Source organism: Bombus flavifrons, chromosome 16 (genome assembly GCF_040668555.2).
Source record: "Bombus flavifrons isolate JBK064 chromosome 16, iyBomFlav1_principal, whole genome shotgun sequence".
In the NCBI taxonomy this organism is placed as follows: domain Eukaryota; kingdom Metazoa; phylum Arthropoda; class Insecta; order Hymenoptera; family Apidae; genus Bombus; species Bombus flavifrons.
In genome coordinates, this window is record NC_138457.1 from 9,387,807 (window position 1) to 9,410,621 (window position 22,815).

At 35.8% G+C, this 22,815-nt stretch overlaps 1 protein-coding gene across 14 annotated transcripts in view; it reads left to right on the forward strand.

The window, feature by feature from the left end:
* dnc (phosphodiesterase dunce) overlaps positions 1-22,815 on the forward strand; it is a 352,460-nt gene that overhangs the window by 241,587 nt on the left and 88,058 nt on the right. Inside the window, exons 1-3 of one of the 14 annotated variants that reach the window (XM_069129694.1) lie at positions 11,692-11,935; positions 12,185-12,334; positions 20,966-21,363. The exons of 11 other annotated variants lie outside the window; for them this stretch is intronic. In XM_069129694.1, coding sequence (XP_068985795.1) covers positions 21,191-21,363 — 173 coding nt within the window. In that variant the 5' untranslated portion in view covers positions 11,692-11,935; positions 12,185-12,334; positions 20,966-21,190. Of the gene's footprint in view, positions 1-525; positions 939-11,691; positions 12,335-20,965; positions 21,364-22,815 lie in introns of those variants that run through there. 2 more of the 14 variants (XM_069129695.1, XM_069129693.1) reach the window with 2 other exon arrangements.

The following is a 22,815-nucleotide window of genomic DNA, read 5'->3' on the forward strand; positions in this document are numbered from 1 at the left end:
TTTATGGCTCCGTGTATCTCTGAATATATAAATTAATTTTAATAATATCTGTTCACCTCGTCCGATACGAAGTCGTAGTCAGAGAAATTCGAAAAATGAAATCATCTTTCGTAGATTACGTTTAGATCAGAGAATTAAAAATAAACACTTTTCTCGCGAGAAATAAGAAAATAAAAACTCATCGTTAAAACAGAGATTAGGAAATTTTCAAAAGCGTTGCTAGATCCTCCACGATATTTCTCAATTTCTATCTTTTGCCGATGAAAATTCCATTTCCGAAGCTTCCATATTCGACGAACCAAAGTTGAAACAAACGATTCGTCCAACGATCCACTTTAACCATAAACAATTTCAATTTCTCGCGACAGAAAACTTGCATCGATCTTGCTCGAACCTCTTGTAAAACTGAATTTCAATTACGAAGAAGCCAAAAGCGACTATCCACCCTGGATCGTAGTAATCGATCGTTAACGATCGATCAATACGTCGACGAACTTCGAAAACTTGTTAGCATAAAATTACCAAACTTACAAGATAAATATCGCGATAATAAAAATATGAAATAAAGCCGCGAGAAATTGCCGAGAAGAAAGAGTGCAGGTGATGGTGAAGATAATGAAATTGAAAAGTGATCGTGAAAGGTGAAATAGAAACGGTGAACGATCGATGTGTTTGATAGACGAGTTTGAACGGGGGCAATGATCGAACACGATGATCGTCTTCTTCTTCTTCGTGTGGATGATGGTCAGGTCGCAGGAACAGGAGGACCCGAAGGAAGACTCGCGAAGAGATTCGACGGTGAAGGATAACCGCGAATGTGACGATTCGAGACGTGATTCGAAAGAACCGGCGATTATTGGCCTTACATCGTATGTTGACAAGCGTAGATATCGTCTTCGACGACATTCGCGTCGATACTACGTCGATCGTAAGAAGAGGTGAGTGGATTTGACGGATGCGGTTGATGATCGTGGAGATACCGATGAAAAGTGATAAAGCGATCAAATATTAATTGAATATCGGAGACATTCGAATAGATGGATCTGGTATTCTGAAAGATTAGAATGTTAGAATTTAAATAGTGAAAAAATATTTTGCGTATTAATAAGAGAGGATGAGCTAATTAAATAGTCAAATATTGGAAATATTAGAATAAGTGAATCTAATATTCGTTGATACTGTATCGTGTAACTAATGCTAATGTTGTATAATATTATCGATATAAAGGGATTAGAATATTAGAATATAGATAATGAAAAATATTTTAGATGTTGATAAAAGGAGGACGAGCTAGTTAAATATTGGTAGATAAGCTATTTAAAATATCAGATATTATTTGAAAATATACCTGACAGAAGTATTCAAAGTTAAAAAAGCGTATCTACAACCTTTGCTTAAATCAGGTCGATGCTGCCAAGTAGCAGAAAAGTATTTATCTATATTTATATTAAGTAAGAGAACCGTATAAAGAAACCAGGGATATAACAGTTTGTACAATTTCGGACGACATACGCGAAGTCGATACATATTTGTAGAATACTAAAAATTCTGTTTTTCAAAACCACCTTTCGACCAGACAAATTTTATTTGAATTTTGAACTTATAAAATACGTATTACGTGGAATAATAATTTTATTAACAGAGGCCTGCCACTTGATTCTTTAGATCTCATTGTCTAAAGAAAAACCCTACATGCTAACAGCGTGGGATTAAAGTGTATATACAGGAGGAATTAATTAATAAAAATTAAAATATCAATATTTCATCCTCTTGTCTCGTGCAAAGCAACGGCTCTCGTCTAGATTCTAATGGACTCGCATCGTGTGGTAGGTAAGCGCCACCGAGCTTTTGCATCGATTACATTAGCATTAGCATTAGCATTAAGGCCAGTAAGTGGATCGGATTTAATATACTTCGTTGGATATAATCTTAAAGGGTTACTGGATAGGCCCCCGCTTATTTCCAGTGGACTGGTCGCGTAAAGTTGTGCAAGGATCATCAGGATTATTGCCTCTAGCAGAAATACTACATTTTGATTTTCCCAGTGACATGAGATTAAGCGGTCCGCCACCTGTGTTCGCTGATCGGTCGACCGTCTTGTTCTCTTCTTTTTCTCGTGATTACACAACTTTTAATTATACAACGTTCTGATTGTGCAACTTCTGATTGCACGAGATTGTGATTATACAATTGCCGATTGTACAAATTTCTTTCCTATTACCGAGCACAATGCGTTCAATTATTTCCGATACAACGACAAATACGTAAAATGAACGAGATACGTGAAATATTCTCTTGGCTGTAACTTATGGCTAGACCACTCGATATCGGAATTATTGAATTATTGGAATATCGGAGCAAACTATACTGGAAATTCTTATAGTCATCTATAACCGGACGGTAGTAGGAAACTGGCAAAAATTGTATCGTTCGAAGAAACGAGAAATTAAAGATCCATTTGATCGATCAATCACCGTGAAACGAGATAATAAGAGAAGTGAAAATGAGGATTTGAAGAAAGAGGCAGCAGTTGACGGTATATTGGAACGTAGTGGCCTTGAGGAAGACTTCTCACGTGAATTCTTCCTCTGTTTTACGTTCTGTTCGACGAGTTTTTCCACGGGTTTCGCCAGTGCAGGAACGAGTTCTTGACACAAATCTGGCGACCCTGAAGAGCGTGTAGGTGATAAACACCCTTAACAACCGCACGGCACGCCAGCCCCTCTCGTGATCGATAACGAGCTTTCACCCCGACCTTTTCAACTTCTCGCGATTTCTGATCGGTTTTTAACACATAACTGGCAAGGTGGACTTTGCGGAGTTTCAAGAATTTTCAATTTGTTTAATACTTTGGAAAGTACGCAACACGGCGTTCTGTAAGGCTCGCAAATACAAGAAAAAGAAAGAACAACAGAAAATGAGAACAAATTAATATAAAATGATGGAATTTCAAACTGAAACGAAGACGACATTTTGTAAAGTCTGAGGGGAACGAAGAAAACACCAAGGTTTATGGAATATAGATGAGAACAGAGTAGATTTATTTCTTACTTTGTAATTATCGTCGCGATTGGTAGATTGAAATAAAATCGCTAAACGAAGAATTAGAATTAGTATTGGAAGAAGAAGTTTCGTGAAAACTGGAGGATAAAAGTATAAAAATTTGCGATACTCGGGCCAACGTATTATATGTTTGTTTAGTATTTTGCAATTACTCCAACTATTTGATGACGATTATTTGAAACATTATTTCGTCGACAATTATTTTGAATATTATTTCGGTGATAACCAGTTTGAACATTAGTTTAGTGACAATTATTTCGAACATTATTTCGATGACAAATTGAGTTTGAATGATAGTTCGAATGTTATTTCGAACGATAGTTTGATATTCCAAAGTTACAGTGTTTCTTCGAATTTAAGACTCGAAGAGGGAGAAATGCAAGTCGCTGGTGAGAAAATAGATTCAAAATTGATGGATGGGTAATTTCACGGAGGGAAAGGACCCACAGCCTAGATTCAAGCTGAATGGTCGTAGGTGTGGCACGTCCACTGTCAATATAATTTTCCATTAAGCGAGCTGAATGGAAAGCTCGATTATGCCTGTAAAATTAGGTCGGCAATGACTATAGGGAGGATTTATTACGATCTATGTGGTCCTGTATCTCGTGTAAAATTAAACAAACGACATCTCAGGCAATATGAACGAAGAGAATTAATATTATCGTGACAAGAATAGAATTATTAAAATATTTCACTTAAATATATATACCTACACACACACATATATACATACATTTCCATGAATTATTATGATAATTTATTATGAATTATTTTATTTTAATTTACCGTAACTTGTATTTGTATTTTACACGATAAAAGCCATTAAAAATTGACTAAGTGGTTCAAGGCGAGAATAAGATCGACACTACCGATTTTATCTCGATGTGGAGGCGGGAAGTTTTATATTTTTCTTTAGATGTAGCTTCTAACATGGCGATATTATCGCACTTCCGCGTCGAGATTATGCTTCAAAAGAGTGTAGGTACCTCGTTGCGAGACTCTGTTGTAAATAGAACATTGAATCCGACGAATTATCAGGATTGTAAAATGTAGATCTGTTTTAGTGTGAGGCAAATAGGAGATAGGAACAATTACGACGTTCTTATTGCCACTGAAAATTCACTAGGATTTAATCACAGTTATCAAGCTGTTAAGTTGATAACTTATCCTAGAGGAATTAGAGCACGTTCACTTTTTAATTCCATGCAGTTATTTCTGGTTAATCCATGTTTACAAATATTACACAAAAGAATCAAGCGATTAATAATACACGTAATGAGATATATTACTAATAAATATAACAAGAGCAAAGTTAACGAGTCTACAAGCATTATTTCTGTACAGTGTGTAATCTAAACTTGCTATTAATACAATTGAAAATGGATGGAAAAATGTAACGACGTACGTAATTGCTATCGCGACAAAAATGAAATATTCTTTCCTACAGAACTCAAGAATTATAATTATAATATAACAAAGTGGAAAGATGTAATAATTATTTTATTAGTGGAACAGAATGTTGAAACGTTGGCTGCTACTGTATCTCGAATTTCAATAAATATGCTTTGAGCAAGATTACCAGTCTTGTATACTCGTAGCAAGGTCTCTAAATTATTCACCGGCATAGCTTTCAATTAAACATCACCTCCAGCAATTCCTTCTACTTACAGAACGTATCGCTAGACGATACATGTTTACAGAGCCTCGTAAAATTTTACTACTGAGATGTTTGAAGCCTTAAAATCATAACAGGATATTGCATGGAAGTATAAAATCTCCAAACAGTATGGCCGCCAGCCTGCAATCTATAGCACATGTATATAAATAAAGTTACTAAGCCAGCTGAAAACTCTATTTAGAGGAACGTGTTCAACTTTACCAGGCAAAATCTGTACACGAGACACGACAGACGATGAGTCGGCACCATGTTCCCAGCTACGTAAACCCTATAACGCAAAGTTTCAACCTGGCAAACCTTCTAAAATCCCGACTGATTCGATACATGTATTGTAGGTTTACGGAGCAAGTATAGCTGTGATAAACACAAAAGTTGGCGTTTACGATCGCCATAACGTCTCGTTATTTTTGGTAGTTACGCGTGTCCGCTTGTAACCGCTGTCGCTATCGATTTTTCGTCGACGGTAGCGCTGGAAACGTCACAGCTTTCGCGATTTCCTCCACCTGCACTTTTTCTTTACGGTTTCTTTGGATTAAACGACCTGCAAAATTTTATGTTCTTTCTTTGCTGGAAATAACCTCTGTTCCCTCGCCTTTGGAACGTATGATCACAAATGGAGTATTTTAAGTGCAATATCTTGGCTTCATTTTTTGCCATACTAAAAATTGGAATTTTTTTTTTTTTTTTAAAGTAAATTTGCTGTTGTAATAAAATTAACGAGATGAGCGATAGAAGGTTGAGCTGAAATTTAAAAGAGGATTTTAATTCGGTACAATATTGATCTTTTTCTCTCTTTGGCGGTGTTGCGTATTGGAAAATTTTTGGTGTTTGGGGAATTTTTTAGTCTCCCAGACAGAAGAAGAATTTTCGTTCGGTAGAATGTCAGCTTCCCTGATACGGCATCGAATATCGGGAAACTTGGACTTTTTTGAAGTTTTTTCCTCGTACGGGTAGAATGGTATCGAAAAGAAAGAAACTTTTAGGCGTTTTGGGACGAAATAAGAATTTCTATTAGGTATAAAGTCAACTTTTCTAACATAGCATTGGATATGAAACTTGAAATTTTGAAGGGGCAATCTTTCAAGTTTGTCAAATTAATTTTGAAAATCCAAGAACGTAGCAAACTGAGGCGAAAACGATCAATCTTTTAAATTTACCGGTGTTTAACTTTATTACAAAAATAACTTATCAATATTTAACCTATTGTATTCGTTCTATAGCTATAATTATTTTCCAATATTTAAAAATATTCTCCATCTTTTATCCATTTTATACAAAAAAAAAAAGATGCTAAAACTAAGTGATCCGTTAAAACTGATCTTTACGACTACCTAAAAAATTCTACTTCCGCAAGAAAATTTCGATAAAATAGGAATTAAAAGTCAGAGGTAAAAAGAATTGAAAGATATTAAATCATATTAAAAGATTCGGAAACTTCCGCGTTAAAAATTATTTATCCTCGTTAAAGATTATTATTTCACGAAAAATACATAAAAATAATAAATTTACTTCTCTGCGGACATTAATAAACTTTTCGAGATGATCTACCGCTATACGTATATACTGTAAGAAGGAAAAGCAAGGTGTAGAGTTTCATAGTAACAGGAAGTTCGTGTTTCCTGCAGCTTAAAAAACGATTTTTTTCCTCGGTCGGACAACAGCTACGAGACGGTTCTCATAATTCTTGTGTTATTAACTAATAAAAGGTCCGCGACAGCACGGCACACGAGGTTGTGCAATGAATTTCATAATTCCGGCACAAGGATTTTCCATGGCGCGCAATTAGGCGAGCGTGACATGTTCATTTCCCTGGCGATTGACTCCTTGCCTCTTCTTTCTAAGATTTCTTCGAATCGTAACTGTCGTCCGCGTGTCTGGTTTCAACGAGTCTCGAAAGTACAGACTGCATCATTGTTCTCCAGTGACGTCAATTGGAACGTGAAACGTTTTCTTGTAACGTTACTCGATTCGTAAGACGAGCTTAGATGTGTCGAAAAATGAAGGGATGTACAATTTTTAAGGAAACGAAGATTTTTAGACACTTTTTTTAGTTTACTTTATTAGCATTTTATTATGTAGAACATAGTGGTAATTCTATGTTCTATTATATGGAATTTTGGTACAGTAACGAGGGTAATTTTGGGCAAATTTTGCTATATAGAAATTTGGTTTAATAATTGCAGTAATTTTAGATCTAGGTTATAGTAATATTGTTACATTCTGTTATATAAAATCTACACTTTGATTTTGCATACAACGTAGCCAACAAAAATAATTTGTTCTTATATTAAAAATCGTGTTTGTCTAAAATGTGAACAAATTTAACGGTTGAACGGAATTCCCTGGACTTTTATTTCGGAAAAACAGAAACAGTAGAAAATAGAATCTTAGTTGCTTCTTACAAACGAGAAAATACTTTTCAACGCTTCTATTTTGCTTTTTTAAATAAAATGAACCGACATTCGTCAAAGAAAGAGCAATAATTGGACAGAAAACTAATGAAAACTAGTTTCATAAAGGGAAATAAGAATCGCTAGTCGAGAAGATGTAGAACTCTGATCCTACTTTTCGCGAACAATGATAAATGTAGCGGACCGTGGACCGTCGTGAGATCTCTATTCAAGGGAATTGCCACCAATCTTCATTGATGCATTTAAGTTTATGGCTCGTGCCAATTCGTGTCAACTGGTCTGACAACGCGTGGGACGTAAATTACACCTTGTCACTTCTTACAGGAAATTCTTTCGACGTCGATGCCACGAATCTTTTTGCTACGAATTTTCGTTGCTCGAGGAAAGCTTCGCTTTTTGGTTTATCAGAGATAGCTTGGCGATCGTTCGAACAAACACGCTCCTCGATATTGTAACAATAAAGCTGATTTATTGCCTGGATTCTTCTCTTTCATGGTGTCGCTTCTATCCACTTTTTTCTATTACGAATTGTTTCGCCAACGAGTAATTCATCTCTCCGATTGGCATATCGTGAAAAACTCGTGACATGGTTCTTTCCAAAAATTTCTCTCTTCCGTCTGAGAATATTATTCCCTATAAATTTGAAATTTGTATTATTTTCAGGAATTTTGATCGTCAGCTTCGACCGATCATTTGTTTGCAAATTTCGTATACTTCGTATCCTCAGGTTTAAACAATTATTTCTGTGTGATATAATTTAGACAATTGTTTATTAATATGTCAAAAGGAAATTTTAAGTCGTATGCTTGTCGTTTTATTAATCTCATTGATTTATGTACTGTGAGAATGGAATTTAATTAACTTTCGCGTCGCTTGTATTTTCAGCTCAGCCTCTTTATAATTTATCTAGAATTGGTATTGTTATTTTGGAAAATTATTTATCAGACGTTCGATATCGGTAAATTTTAAATCATATCTTTGTTGTATAGATATTATGCCTATCTTTACTCATCGAAAGCTGTACTTCGCAAGTTTTCCACAACTTCCATATCTTTTTCAAGCATCTGATAATTTCTGCACGTAATAATCTAAGAAATTCTTATTTCCGCAAATTTTCCACACTCGCATTATTAGTTCTCGAAAAATGTCTTGCAGCTCTCTGCTTCGGAATCCTCGGAGGAGCTTAAAAGTAAGCGTTTCGTGCATTCGCAAATCTCCCCTTCTCCTTAAACTTCCTTCCAGTCCTTTGTTTTCCCCATAAACTTCCTGTATTCTCGACAGGATCCTCGATCCACTTATTTCGAAACGATCCCAGTCATTAGTCCTGCTTTTATTCCGCTTCTCGCTTCGAAAGTACAAACTTGCAAGTTGGTTCATTTGTAGGACGCCGTGAAACGACCAAACGAATGGTCGCCCATAAGAAACTCGCCCCATAAGAATATCTCGCCGGTGTCTCTTCGCGAGACAACCGAGCCTCTGCTGTTGTGTTTTACGTCCGGTTCTCGGGTTTACAGCAAATGAAACGCGAAGAAGTTGCTCGTTAAGCCGGACTCGTTCTAAGAATATCCGTTTGAATTAAATGGACGCGCGACGTCGCGAACAATTTTAATTTTATGCGAAAGTAGGACCATCGTATGAAAATTTCGCTTCTCTAATTGCGACGCTCTATCAGAAATATAGAAAATTGCTTTTCGATGTTCAAATTATTGTTCGATACCTATGCGTTCGCGTAGGTTGCAATTAATTTATTAGCGTGGAATATCGAAGAGCCATATCCGTCACAGAGTTACTTTTATCGAAGAATTTGCCTACATTCTCACGAGCAGCCAATTTATCGATACGACGAATTTGCCATCGTATCTCTCTGTGTTCGTTTATTTTAAACACTCCAGGTTGTGTAGATGAAATTTCAAAATCGTGCCTCGTTTCCCGAATTTCCTAAGCGTAATACGTTTTTCTCGAGCCAATGTTCAAGTTGCTTCATCTTTGGGGAAATTGAAAATAAACGCAGAACATATCGGAAGATGAAACCGTAAAAGTATCAACAGAAATTCAAATCACCAAACAATGTCACATTTTACGATACAATTTGCTGTTCGTCGAACTACGTAGCTTGAAGCATGCAAGTCGGAGAAGCAACCAAAGTACGAAAATAAAATAATAACGCTAATAGCATCGATCGTGTGATTCGATGGCAAACAATTCGTTTTTAGGATCAATATTTAAAACGTGACTTTATTAACAGTATCAACATAGAACGTAGAAGGAAAACGCACGTGGTAAAACGGACTCGGCTAAAAACAAGATAAATAACGGAGACACATGATTGTATAATACATGAAAAAGTAGGAAATTAAATTTGCTATGGAAATTAAATTTGCTAGCAAGTGAAACATGTAAAAGCGTCGCATCGAAGTTAATGTAAACGAACGATGGACAAGTAAACCGGATATCGAGCAAATAAAGCGATTTAAATTCGCCGCGTGAAAAAATGTGTATCATTTGCATTTAAACAACTCGCTTATCTATTGTTTATCGTCACGATAGTGTTTAAATCTAATCGACAAACTAGATTCTTATCGCTGCTACATGCACGATTAGATAGTTCACAATCTACTTTTAATCTCAATCCTATTGGCCAATATTTATATAACAAATAGTAAAAATTAAATAATACAGAGCCGGACATTTTCCACTCACAAAGATATAAATAAAATTTCTGGCTTCTGATACAGACAGATTGAATTTTGTCAAACGTAGGAATTTGTTTTTTTTTTAAATTATTAACCATCGATAAGATGAAATAAACGAGTTCAAAAATCTGTACAGAGCAAAAGAAATTGTACGATCTACGATCAGTGAATACTTTCATAACGAATAAATAGAATTATCGATTGTTTATATTAATATCGTCGTTTCAATTAATATTTCTTCTCTCTTGATCTTTTTTCAGAACGTAAAAATTCGCTAAAAGTTAGCAATTTCCAACAAAATCCAATAAGCCGAAACCCAATTATAAAGTTATTATAAAACCCAATAATTCCGCATTAACAGAAAAAGTGCGTGAATCGCAGTGTACGTTTTCTGATTGAATAAATAAAGTGACCGTTCAATCCAATTCGTTAACGTACACAATGCATGTTTTAATTAAAAATTGTATCGTTTCTTCGTGTTGCTTTAAAATCGTTTTAATAAATACAATAATTCGTTTGAACTCATAGATCATCAACGAAATCCAATAAAAAGATAATTCGAATTTTTGATAACAATAAAGTCATATAGAATATGCGAATATTGCAATGGATATGGTTTTTCGTTTTGCACCGGTACGCTGTGAAAAAAATTTTGTCCCGGTTGTGGCGCATTTTTAGAAAATACGTCAGCGTCTGAAAAATGAAAAAAAAAAGAAAAAAAAAATGAAGAATAATAGGTTAATGTGGAGTCTGTCGAACACTTTGAATTATATGGAAAATTAATCTAGAAATGAATTCACGAGCTGATAACTGTATCATATCGACATGGTATGATACATTGGTCCTTAATGATTAAAATAAGATAAATCCCATGGACTAGAAAATTGTCTACGATTTACTCGTTTAGATAACCGTGAACGCCGCACAAATGCAATACAATATTTTGCAGAAGTTAAAAGTTAAATTCTACTGTGTATTTAAAAAAAAAGAATACTCGATATTAGCATCAAATATCGGAATGTTGGGCTGAAAAGTTTTCTGTAACGCGAACGACTTAGATAACATCGTCAGAAGAATGTGCGCAAATGCACAAAGCAATATATTTTTTTCAAAGGTCATGGTGTACTATATTGAAAAGAATAATGATTATTTAGTAGGAAATATCTAAATTTTAAACTAAAGGATTTTTCTATAATGTGAATGACTTAGATAAGATAATATTGTCGTAACGTTGTAAAATAGAAGTGCGCAAATGTAACATGTTGCACAAGTTAAACGTTATGATGTAGTACGTTTGAAAAAAGTTATGATTATTAGTATGACATATTGGAACATTGGACTAGAGAATTTTCTCTAACGTCAATCATTTAAATAACATTGTCGTAATATCGTTAGAAAAAAATGCGCAGGTATAACGTAATATTTCACAAACGTTAAATACCACGATGTAGTATATTTAAAATAAATATCGAATATTCTAATTTTGGGCTACAAATTTTCTACAATATCCAATAACTTAGATAACATTATCAGAACTTTATCGAAAAGAGGAGCGCAAATGTAATATTTTATAAAAATGAAGTATTACGGCATAGCGTGTTTCGATCTGTTGCGGTAGCCAGGGAAAAATCTATAAAATTCGCCTGGCGATCAACCTGTTAATATTATAAAACGACTGGTAGTATGGGCTACCTACCTAAAACATTCTGCTGCCTGCTTATCAGCAGTCAAACGACGAAAAAGAAAAATATGGCAATATGTACAATATTTGCCGGAGCGTAGTCGCATCACGCAGGTACACGCTGACTGGATCAGCGTATAAGCAACAGCTCGAGGCATGGCTGCCGTCAGTTCACAGTCGGCACGCGACCAAAGAGGATCGTTTCTGACGATTATGCGCGAGTGATGTGTCCTTGGTGCAGGACACGCGCCAGGACGACAGAAATTGCCTGTTTGTAATCTGAAATTGAACGATCGTGTCAGTTAACTCGAGATACGCGTAACAGTCAGATCGGAAGGCTGTTGTGTGTTTGAAACGGATGTAGAAAATTCGTGAAAGTTAAGATTGTTCGAACGTGTGTCGAATTCTGGTATAATTTCAGATATTTTCAAATATTCCCACGGTTCTTGTGATTTGATAATAAAGTTTCAGTGCGTTTGAAGTGGCTTGGTGACGGTTTGAAGGAGTTTGTAATCTCGGATACGATAATCGTGTCGGTTAACGCGAGATACCCGAGCAGTCCGTCAGACAGCTGTGTGCTTCAAACGCACGTAGAATATTCGCGACAGTTAAAATTCTTTCAGCGTGCGTCAAACTTTCCTATCTTTCCGCTTTTTAGATTCTCGCAGTTCCAGGCGTTTCATCGTGTCTCTGGTTTTCATGGAGTTTCAGTGCGTTTGAAGTGATCGCAGAAGATTCGAAGAAGACCGGCGAAGATCTGGAAAAGATCGGCGAATAAGGGGATTAGAGTTTCTTTTACGGGTTTGAGGTATCGTAGAGTTTAGATTCAAGGTTTTCAAACGCCCTTCCGAATTTTAGTTCGTAGCTCTTAGCTATGCTTGAGTTAAAGCTCGAAGGAGTTTATGCTATTTGAAGGAAGGTTTCGAGGTTCTTGTTTGAAAAAGTATCGAATTTACGGATATTTTTACGATTCGAAGTACCACAATTCGTAAAAATATAATGTGTCATAGAAGCTGGAAAATCGAAAGTTTTATACTTCTTTATTCTATACTCTTATATTGTTTAACGAGCATAATTGGATATTTTACTCCAACCAGTACTCGGATACGATGACTTAAAATCGATCTTGAAAGTGGAAACTGCAATTTGAACATCCCAATGGGTCCAATTTGAAACGCTATCTCAATTTCGTAGAAAACTCTAAATCATCGATCTCAAATAAAATACCTTCGACTAAAATAAAAATTCAACGATATTTTCGATAAATCTTTCCTATCAAGTATCTTAGAAAATATTTTCCAAGATTTGTAGATTTTTCAGAACTAATAACGACTGATTGGAATGTTTCCTCTGGTTTTCGATGATTGGTAGTCTCTTGAATCGACAACTACGATTTGGAAAGAGATTAGGACAGGGAAAATGGCGAATAAATATTTTTGTTCCGCGTTTCAATCACACGTCGGTCACAACACGTTGTTGTGTGATGATCTTACGAGGCTAGGAAGATAGTGAAGATACTACAAACTGTAGCAAAAACCGGTTGAACGTTCTGAAAATTGGAATAAATCATTTTTCTGCTGCTTAGTCATGGCATCGTTTAAAGTTGATAAATATTCTATGGAAATTAAAGTACTCTTTAACAGAGACGCGGTTTGAAAAATTATTATGTATTCGTTCTTTGTCTTATTTTAATTTCGTTCTTCTTTATTTTAAAATAATCGTGTTTTAGAAACTTAAATTATTCCTACTATTTAAACTTATAACTGTAATAACTTGAAACTTATAGCCTCGATAAATTCTCCACTTATTTTTATTCTTATTACTTCCAAGTATCTTCAACGTCGTCTGCTTCAATGAAACTACAAATATGTTTTAATTAAACGCTACTTAACCAAACGATAAAAATCCATGGACGCGATATTCATCCTGAAAGGAGTAAAAATGGTCGTTAAAAAATTCGACGCCGAATCGATAGAGATCCGACAGTAGAAATTTACAGTCTCTCGTGAAAACGGTGGTTTTCTCGTTATCAGGAGGCTTGTGTCGATAGATGTCCGTATCTATGCAAACATTCGTCACTGATCGAAGCGTATGAAACCCGGAACGTATCGGTGTCGCGATTATCGATCAGGTTTCTCGTGTAATTTCCGATCGTGGCGCGTGTCTACACACCAGCCAATTCGTTTCCCACAATTATTTCGTTCCCATCGACAGGAAAATAGTTACAGCTCCGGTTCGTTTGATTGAATAATCGACGAACAAATTTTGGGGCGTAATTTCGTCGTTGATTTAACTTATTTTATTTAAAATTTCATTTCCATTCGTCGAAGATGATACAAATAAAATTTTGGACCAACAGGCAAATTGTTATTCGGCATAGTTTAATCAGTTTCCATTTCTACAACGATCTCTTCGCTTGAAACTGTGTCGTCGTTGATTGAACGTTTTCAATTTCATTAATTCGCGGGCAAAAATAAAAATTAAGTCAATATAGTAAACGCATGAACAGGTTTATTTTAATTTTCCAAAATTTCCAATTTCTCAAATTTCAAGACAGATTTTTAGAAAATTATTGGACAATCTCTCAGACGTTCCATCCAGGAAATTATTATTTCTAATCTATTTACAGATTTTTGTTAGTTGAAGATTTAAATATATTTTTCAATGTGATACAATGTTTAGTTATTATTGATAATTTATTGTTACATCGATGTAGATGATTTCTCGATTGGATCGGACACAGTACCAATTACCTACCGACAGGCTTTGTTTCCTGATAATTATTCGAAAATCAACCTGGACAGTGATTAATCGACGTTTGATTAAAGGGCGAAATTAGATCTCTGAGGATTATTCTCGCGTAATACTCTTAGAAACCTTTTCCACGAATAGGAACAAATAATTAAATGCGATTCTGATTGAAATAAAATTCCATCCGCTACCTCCACCTGCCCGCATTCGTGTTGGTGTATCTCATTTGAGGTGTTACCGTATAAACTGGGTATTTCATTTAGCGTGGTAACGTTTCTGTCGAGAAAACACTGTGTAAATTGGATTTTATGAGGGATAGATGCAGCACGTTTCGTAAGTGGGAAATATTTTTCCAATGGATTGGAAAGTTTATGGAAGACGTGACGTGGATGTAAATTGGTAGAACGCAATGTAATATTTTCGTTAAGTTTCTAATGACAATTTATCGTAGGATTTTGTAGAAAAGATTGTAAGCCGAATATGTCAGTGGTATTTAAACATTAAAGTTTTAACAATTTTCAAGAAAATGAAAAACTTCAGATATATTTCAGGTTATTCGTTTAGAAATGAATTACATAGTTTGGTTACATTATTTAGTCTATTTAAAAAACTAACTCTCTACTCAACTTCGCTCTCGATAGAAAGCCAATCTTCTACCACAAACATTTTGATTCGAAAACCAAACTAAAAATCCCAAAACGCAGCTATAATTGAAGAGTAATCTGATCTTTCGTTTTCCTGAACATTCCTGAAAAAGAAACAGCGCTAAATTTTTGCTGCGAAATTTATTCCTCATATCAACGCTGAACCAGAATCCAATCCTTTATCTGTAATTAACGATATCGATATAGAAGAATAATGCAATTTTTCGCGTTTCTCGGTGGAAACTGGCGTTAAATCTTCCTGTAAAATTTATAACATTAACATCGCGGAATATCCCCGAATTTATAGCGTCTCTCGTTTCTCCATCGCCGTTAAAATCACGGCGAAAAATAAATGTAAACTGGAAAAGTAGAACGAAGGAACCGAAACTAATCGTTGGCAAAAATTTCGAAAAACCCACGGAGAGGAGAGAATGATTTGTACTCACGGACCATTGAAAGACGGTTAAAAGCGCCATGACTTCCTCCAAGTCTCATTTCCCCTCGCTAACAGCTTCAAACGCGAACTTATCGAGAGCAAAGGTGGATGAGTTGCCGCGATGTCGACGCGTAAAACGAGGATTTCCATGGAAATGGAAAAAGTTCCAGGTGGCTTGAACTCTGGGTGTTTAAATTTGGAACGTCTTCATGGGAGGTCGTGGCAGATTAACTGTGAACCGTTGATGGATAAACGAGTATCCCGTTGGGATATGAAACATGCTGCATTAAAATTAGAAAGTCTGTTTCATTGGCCATCGTAAGTTATAAGATATATGGTTATATGACTTAGTTCTGCACAGTCTATGAATAACTTGTTCAGGCGGCGTCGGTGTATCGCAACTTTTAATATGTTTCACAGCGCCTAACAATTTTTCTGCGTACAAATATCTCGCAGAATATGCATTTTTATGGATATTTATTAAAATTAACATTTTTTTTTTTTTATAAATATATCATTAGATTCTTCTTATACGTAGGATTTAACGTCGCGCCAACTGCAGCGTAACAGCTGCTTATTGTCAGCGTCGACAATGTGAGCAGCGAGAGTACTACTACTTAGATTTTCCTAAATAGCGAGACGTCTTTCAGTGTGAAGGAAACGCTTGATATTTGATCTTTATCGCAGAGATTTTCGTTCAAAGATTCTTTGATCTGGTATTTGTTGCCAAAGTAATTGTATTTCTAGCAACGTGGAAGGATATGTTTGACAATGATTTGACGAACGCAGGTTTCGCAGTTTGCTGGGTTAGATCTAGAGATCGCATATATATGTGCGAGTTTTTCTGAGAAACCTGTGACCAATTCTAAGTCTGTTTGGTACAACTTGGTCGTCGACGATCGATGTTCTTCGTAACTAGGTTCTGGTAACTTGTTAAAAGACTGTTCGTTGATTTGCAGTGCGTATGAAACGTACTTTGTCGTAAAGTGTGTTTTGTTTTACGTAAAAGAAATTTTTCCGCCGCGTGTTTGCAAGCTCTGGTTCATGGAAAACGTCTTCCATCGGAAAATTTTCAGTTTCGCGCAAACCTTTGCATATTGTTCATACATATGGAAATGGGAAAATAAGAGAACTTTTTTCCAATTTATTTAACTTTAAATGTAAATGCGAAAAGTTGTTAGTACAAGCTTAATATTGGAAAAGAGAAACGTCTAAAAATAGGAGAGTAGTAAACGAATCTGCAAAGTATGTCAATTTTAGCTTTTCAATGCGAAAGTCTTCTACCGATATCGCGAAAAAAGAAACGTCAATATTCGATTAAACTCCGATCTAGCTTACCAACCGCGCCGACCACAAAGGCAGTAAAATGTAATAAAATGATTAAAAAATCCCAGAAATACTCCGAGGGGATGGTTTAATGCAGAAAGGACCCACTCATAATCAAAAAGAGACGAAATCGAATTTCCCGAATATCTTCCCACGAATTATTCTCGCGGTCCCGTTCGCTAACTCTCCATTAAACCGATATATTTCATTTGCAATATCTTTCAGTCAGTCCATGTTACCAAATCCTATTTTATAATATCGTAGTTGCTTGATGACGTTCCAGCGCATTATTTGGTAATAACCGTGGTGCAGGTAGTAAACCAGTAGAAAGAAAATCCTTATTTTGAAATCTAGCGAATGCTTATACAGCTTGGACCACGCAATCGTTTCGGGCTATAACTCCGTTACCAGTGTAGTTGCTGAAAAATGTCAAAAGAGAAAGACGAATGGTGCAAGAAGTAATAAATTTTTTTTTAGAACTGCAATGCCACATGTGCAATCTGCGATTGCATTATTTCCAGAAATTGAAATGTACACTTTTTTTTGTACAGACAGATGCCTCTTGTCACTGTACGTGGAAGATCATCGCGGTGAAATGGTGAAAAAATAATAATTGGTTATGGAGATATTTAAAAAAGGACGTCCTTGTCGAAGAAAGAATCGCGTGGTCCATGCTGTATATTCGTTGGATATCAATGTCAAGCTTAAATCTGAGTTTGATTTATTTACAGAGCGACGACTTGTTTCCGGGTTAGTCTAGGGAAGGTAATTGAAAGTTGGTAATAGTTTCACCTGCAAAGGAACGAGATATCTGCTTTTTTTAAGCTACAGGAAGCTTATGTTTTTGCTTCGAATTGATGTTAGATTCGAGTTTGAAAATTGCAATCTGACCAATTGTAAATTTAATCGAATTTCTTAATTTTAACCAAAGGATAAACATACTTAGAAAGGATCACGTTTGGTATAAACGAAATACATGAAAGATCGGATAAATTTGACAAAAAGTAGCTCCTCTACGCTTCGAGAATTCTTTCGCGAAGAAGAATATTCCCTCGGGTAGCGGCTTGTCCCTCGATGAAAACCGGCAGTATGGTATTTACGCGCGGCAGCGCCTTCAAACTCACGGCGAGCTCTTTTTTATAGTCCGCGGGAGTTACCGAAACCGTGACATGAAAGATGCATACACGTTTCGCAGCCTCCCTTTGCCTCTTTTTTCTTTCGCCATTTGTAACAGTCTTTCTACGAATTTTACGTTGCGTGAAATATTTCACGCAGTATGCGAGCGAGCGTCGCTTGGGAATTACAAGAAGAGAACGCTTCTATTTCCTCTTTCCACGTTTCCAATTTCTCTGATCGAATTTCGCGCGCAAACAGCGCGCGTTGATACCGACCTATGGACTGCGGACGTTTGCGCAAACTTGATATCGAGGGCTTTGGTAAAAATTGATAATTAATAACTTGTAATTGAGATTGGTAGGTTAGTTGAAAACCGATACGAAGATTACGATGAGGAGAAAAATATATTTTAGGGGAAATTCGGCCTAGAAACTTAACACTGAAAAGAAATTCGATATTATGATAGTCGATGCTGGTAGCTAAGATTGGCTGTTGTACCGATCAAAAATTACATAGTAGACGATGATTTTTTAGGAAAGAAGTATATTTTCGTATTGCGTATTGACAAATTAGGAGAAATTGGATTTGCAATAGCAGATATTGGTTTCATAAAGAACACTTGTATGCTTTTAGTATCTGTGAAAACGGGCAACATTTGATAGTTGCAATGTTAAATTCCTCTGTTACAAAACATACAGTGGCGGCCAATTTTAGAAAATTGATTCATTTGAGAAAAACGATTAAAGGTCTTCAGAATTTATTCAGCTGTTATATTCATTAGAAAGTTACCGTTAAAGTGGTATAGTTGTACTCGTAGGGAAATAGGAATATTAAACCTCCTTCCGTCCGTCACTCTACTTTTCCTTGTTTTTCGCGTCTTTATCGAAATATATAAATCAACGAGTGACACACTTAAAGCTGCAATTATTGGTGACATCATTCCTCCGACGTTGTTTTCTTCTACTTTACGATACTGCGCGTTATCAGACTCGTTAATTAAATATCCGAACAATTGTTTTCGCGAATACTTCCATATTGAAATTACGTCTCGTCGTTTGACTGTATTTTCTGTCGGAATCTGCCATTCCGCTTACGTAAAAGAGAGGAAGAATTTCGAAGTTTTGGAAAATTTTTCTAAACGACACATCCTCTCGGGTGAAGAAACAAGAGACTGTAGGATTTTTCTTCTTCTTCCTCGTCTAACAACTTGTTGTTCCCTTTATTTTTGCCACGCGCGCGATTTGAATTTAAAATTGGTGAAATATTTCTCCCTTGCCTGGTGTTTCGGATTATTCTACCTTCTCCCACGGAATTTATCAACTTCCCGTCTTTCGATGAGATTCCTTTGTCGAGGAATAAATTTTGATAAGCTTGATATATGCCTATAGTCTCCTTATGAAAGAGATTTTAATTCGCGATACGAGAAAAATAAATTCTATGCGGTACTTTAACATAAGATTCCACGGTCAAAATACATTTTTCTATTCGAAGCATTTCATAGCGTTCGGAAATACAGAATGCATCGTAGATATATAAGTCGCGTATTTTAAAAGAGATATATCCATGACAATGGCTGTCTGATTTATTTTCGATCCGAAAGAATTCGTTAAGTTTGAAGGTAAAATAGAAGATATATATATATATATTTTTACTTTACGTAAACATTTACTTAAAAAATAAACACTAAATATTTATTAAAAACGTTAGAAGCCTTTTTGATTGTCAAAAGGTGAAAATGTAAAAATTTGTGGTGCACAACAGTGTCAATAGCATTAAAAAAAAAAAAAAAAAAAAGAATTGATAGAATACTATTAAAATAGTGGAATAAAAAGTATCGATATCGTAAATATACGAATGTCGTAGTTAGAAAAGAAAGTATCGAGGCTCTACTGGAATAAAAAATTGGAAAAGCAAGTCCATAGAATGAAATTGATTTGTCTATTTTTCTATCCACCCCTATTCTCTCATGCAAACGTTGGAAGTCATTAAACGAGCAAACAGTCGTATGAAAAAAAATTCCGTTTCAAGTGTTCCCTATAGACGCCAGGCGATATAAAATCGTTCATGGACAAACGTATAGGCGTCGTAATATCTTTTTACGACTGTTCGATAAATCGAAATCGACGTCCAGCGAATTTTCGTCGCACGGTTATACCAGAAGGGACGAAGCAATTTCGCGTTGAACGTGTACCGTTCGATTAGCTTTGTTTCCTGTTTCTGTCTCGCACGCCACTTCCGTGAGACTCGGCCGTCTTTTTCGCCGAGGCCAATTAAAGTAAATCGCGAATTTTTTTAAGTGGCCGCAGTACTTTTCTCAGTTAGTTCGGATTAGAGCAAACGAATATTCGTTTCAACGAATCGTCGTTTCTTTGGATGTCGACGTTTCCTTTTTTTCTTTTTGCAAAATTGAAGAACTGTCGATTTTTTAAGGAAATTTTTTAAGAAAAAAGAATGGAATAATAAAGGATGTTTTGAACGAATTTTTGGGCGATTATTAGCCGAAACTTTATCATCGAATAAACGACGAAGACTTCATCTATTCCGATATCTCTTGTTTTCCTTGGAAAACTGGAAGAATGTCGATTTCTAATTCTAGAAAATTGCTTCCTTTTGCAAGAATATGTGTTTGAAACGATAATAATATCTCAAGGAAACTATATCAACTCGAATATTACTGTCACAGAATGGCCGATGAAAGTTTTATTTACTGCTGTATAATTCTATTTTTCGGGAAATTGGTCGGGCAAATGCATTTATATGTCGGGCAGTAACATTTTTTGAACACAAGTACAAGTTTGATAAGAAGTTGAAACACGAAAGGTATTTATATAATGGCAAGAGCGTTTCAACGTTGCTCGATAGAATATTTTCTCGCTTTTTGTTCTTCGAGTCGGGAAGAAAATTGTAAATATCCTTCGAATTCCTTCGTAGTTTCAATTGGACGAAGAATCCACACGAATAGACAAAAGCAGCGCACAAAGCCTCTATAAGAAGATGATAAACTTGCCGCTTGTTTTTCACTAACTAAGAAACAGAATTCATTAACAAGAGTCTCGAAACCTTCTCAGAAAGCCACTTCGAAAGGGCGAAGCAAACCTGAAAGCTCGTCATAAAGAAGCAGAAAGGGCTCGATAAAACTCAGGCAAACTTTTCAAATTAACTTCAGCGAATGAAATTCTTCCTTCGATTCGTCGAGGTCGGACAAAATTCCTGGACAAGAACAACATCTGTAAACCGGAAGGAAAACAGTGCTGTATATACATGGAAAGTCAGAAAAATGTAATAAGTGGAAAAAGTGTTTAAAACTGTCCGAGCATAGAGCGATGGTTTAAGCGAGAGAAATTTGTATTATTTATGGAAAAAGGATCTTTCGTTAGATCGTAAGCGCAAGATGAATGATTATCCTATTTTCGTGCCATGCGACGTGTCCTTGAAATTGGCGCGCCGAGATTCTGGCACGATGAAAGTGACGCTTCCGCTTACTTCGTTCAGAAGGCACAGCGGTTGCGTGTCCACGTTATCCAGGGCGAAACCTCATCCAAAATTGGTCTACGTCGCTGTTCCGTAAGTTTCGAAACGATTTAACGTATTATTTATGAAGAACAATTTGTCTTCTTCAAAGAAATAATCGCCATTGCGTTATTCATAGAACTATTGTATTTATGGTATTGCATAAATGATGCGTTCAATATCGTGTTTAATATTTCAAATGTTTTTTATCTTCGATTTCTGTCTTCCCGCGGAAGAGAAGAATATTTAGAAAAAGGATATAATTTAGAAAGAAACATTGGCCGGATAATTTGCCATTACATCGACAGCAAAATAAAAAAAAAAAAAGAAACAATTTTTGGGAATGCTGTTATGGACATTGAGTAGCAGAGACAGTGAGGAAAATGAAATTTTAGAACCGATATACAGTAGGTGCAAAAAGAGAGGGAGGGGGAAATTGGCTAGGTATTTTGGCATCGTTATTCGTAATTAAAATAATATAATTGAAGCTGATGTATGAAACGTGTGTATCGGTGAACAAACGTGAAATTCATTTGTACTGTGTTGGAAAGTTCAGTTAAAGACCTGATCCTTTGGCCTTTGCTGGCGAAAGAATCCATTAGGAAATGAGCTGGAAATAATGAGCAGACCAATGATCCCTTTTAATTAGTCGTAAAGCGATCTAAGAGCAAAGCAGAGAATAGAAACTATACGAGCAATTAACCTAATCGAGAACGATTCGTGATCGAAGGAGATTCATATCGTAGTTTCACCCAACGATCGTTACATTTAACTATCGACCACGATAAATTGTTTCTGGTTCTCTGTACACATATTTATCCGTATATCGAACTAACCGGATAAATCTGAAACAATTAAGTCGTTGTTCCCGTGCAAACATTAATTCGATCGATTAATTTATCAACGAATATATTATTTATCGAGTAGATATATTTCCTCTCGTTTCAACAATCAACGAAACCGCAAAAAAACAGAGAATTACTCGCGTTAATTAGAATCACGACAAATAACGAAATAAAGTGAAGACAGAAGAAAATACTGTTCCACGTTGATATATTATATACAGGGTGGTTGGTAACTGATGGTACAAGCGGAAAGGGGGTGATTCTAGGCGAAAAAGGAAGTCGAAAATATAGAATAACAATTTTTCGTTCGAGGCTTTGTTTTCGAGAAAATCGACTTTGAATTTGCGCTCGGTACGCGTGCACTTTATCGCGTCTCGTTATAACGGATCTCACTGCAGATCGTTGTCTCGATGGAAAAATTTAAAAACAATTAAAAGAGAAAAAATTTTATTCTATATTTTCGACTTCTTTTTTCACCTAGAATCACCCCCTTTCCGCTTGTACCAGCAGTTACCAACCACCCTGTATATAGTGATTCGAGTTTGAGCTTTGCGTCACAATGCACTTGCCACGCCAATCGATAACGTTGCCTTTAACCATTACTCAATGTGTTTTACATAACGTGTTACGGGTGCGGCAGCCGCGAAACGGAAGTGGCTTT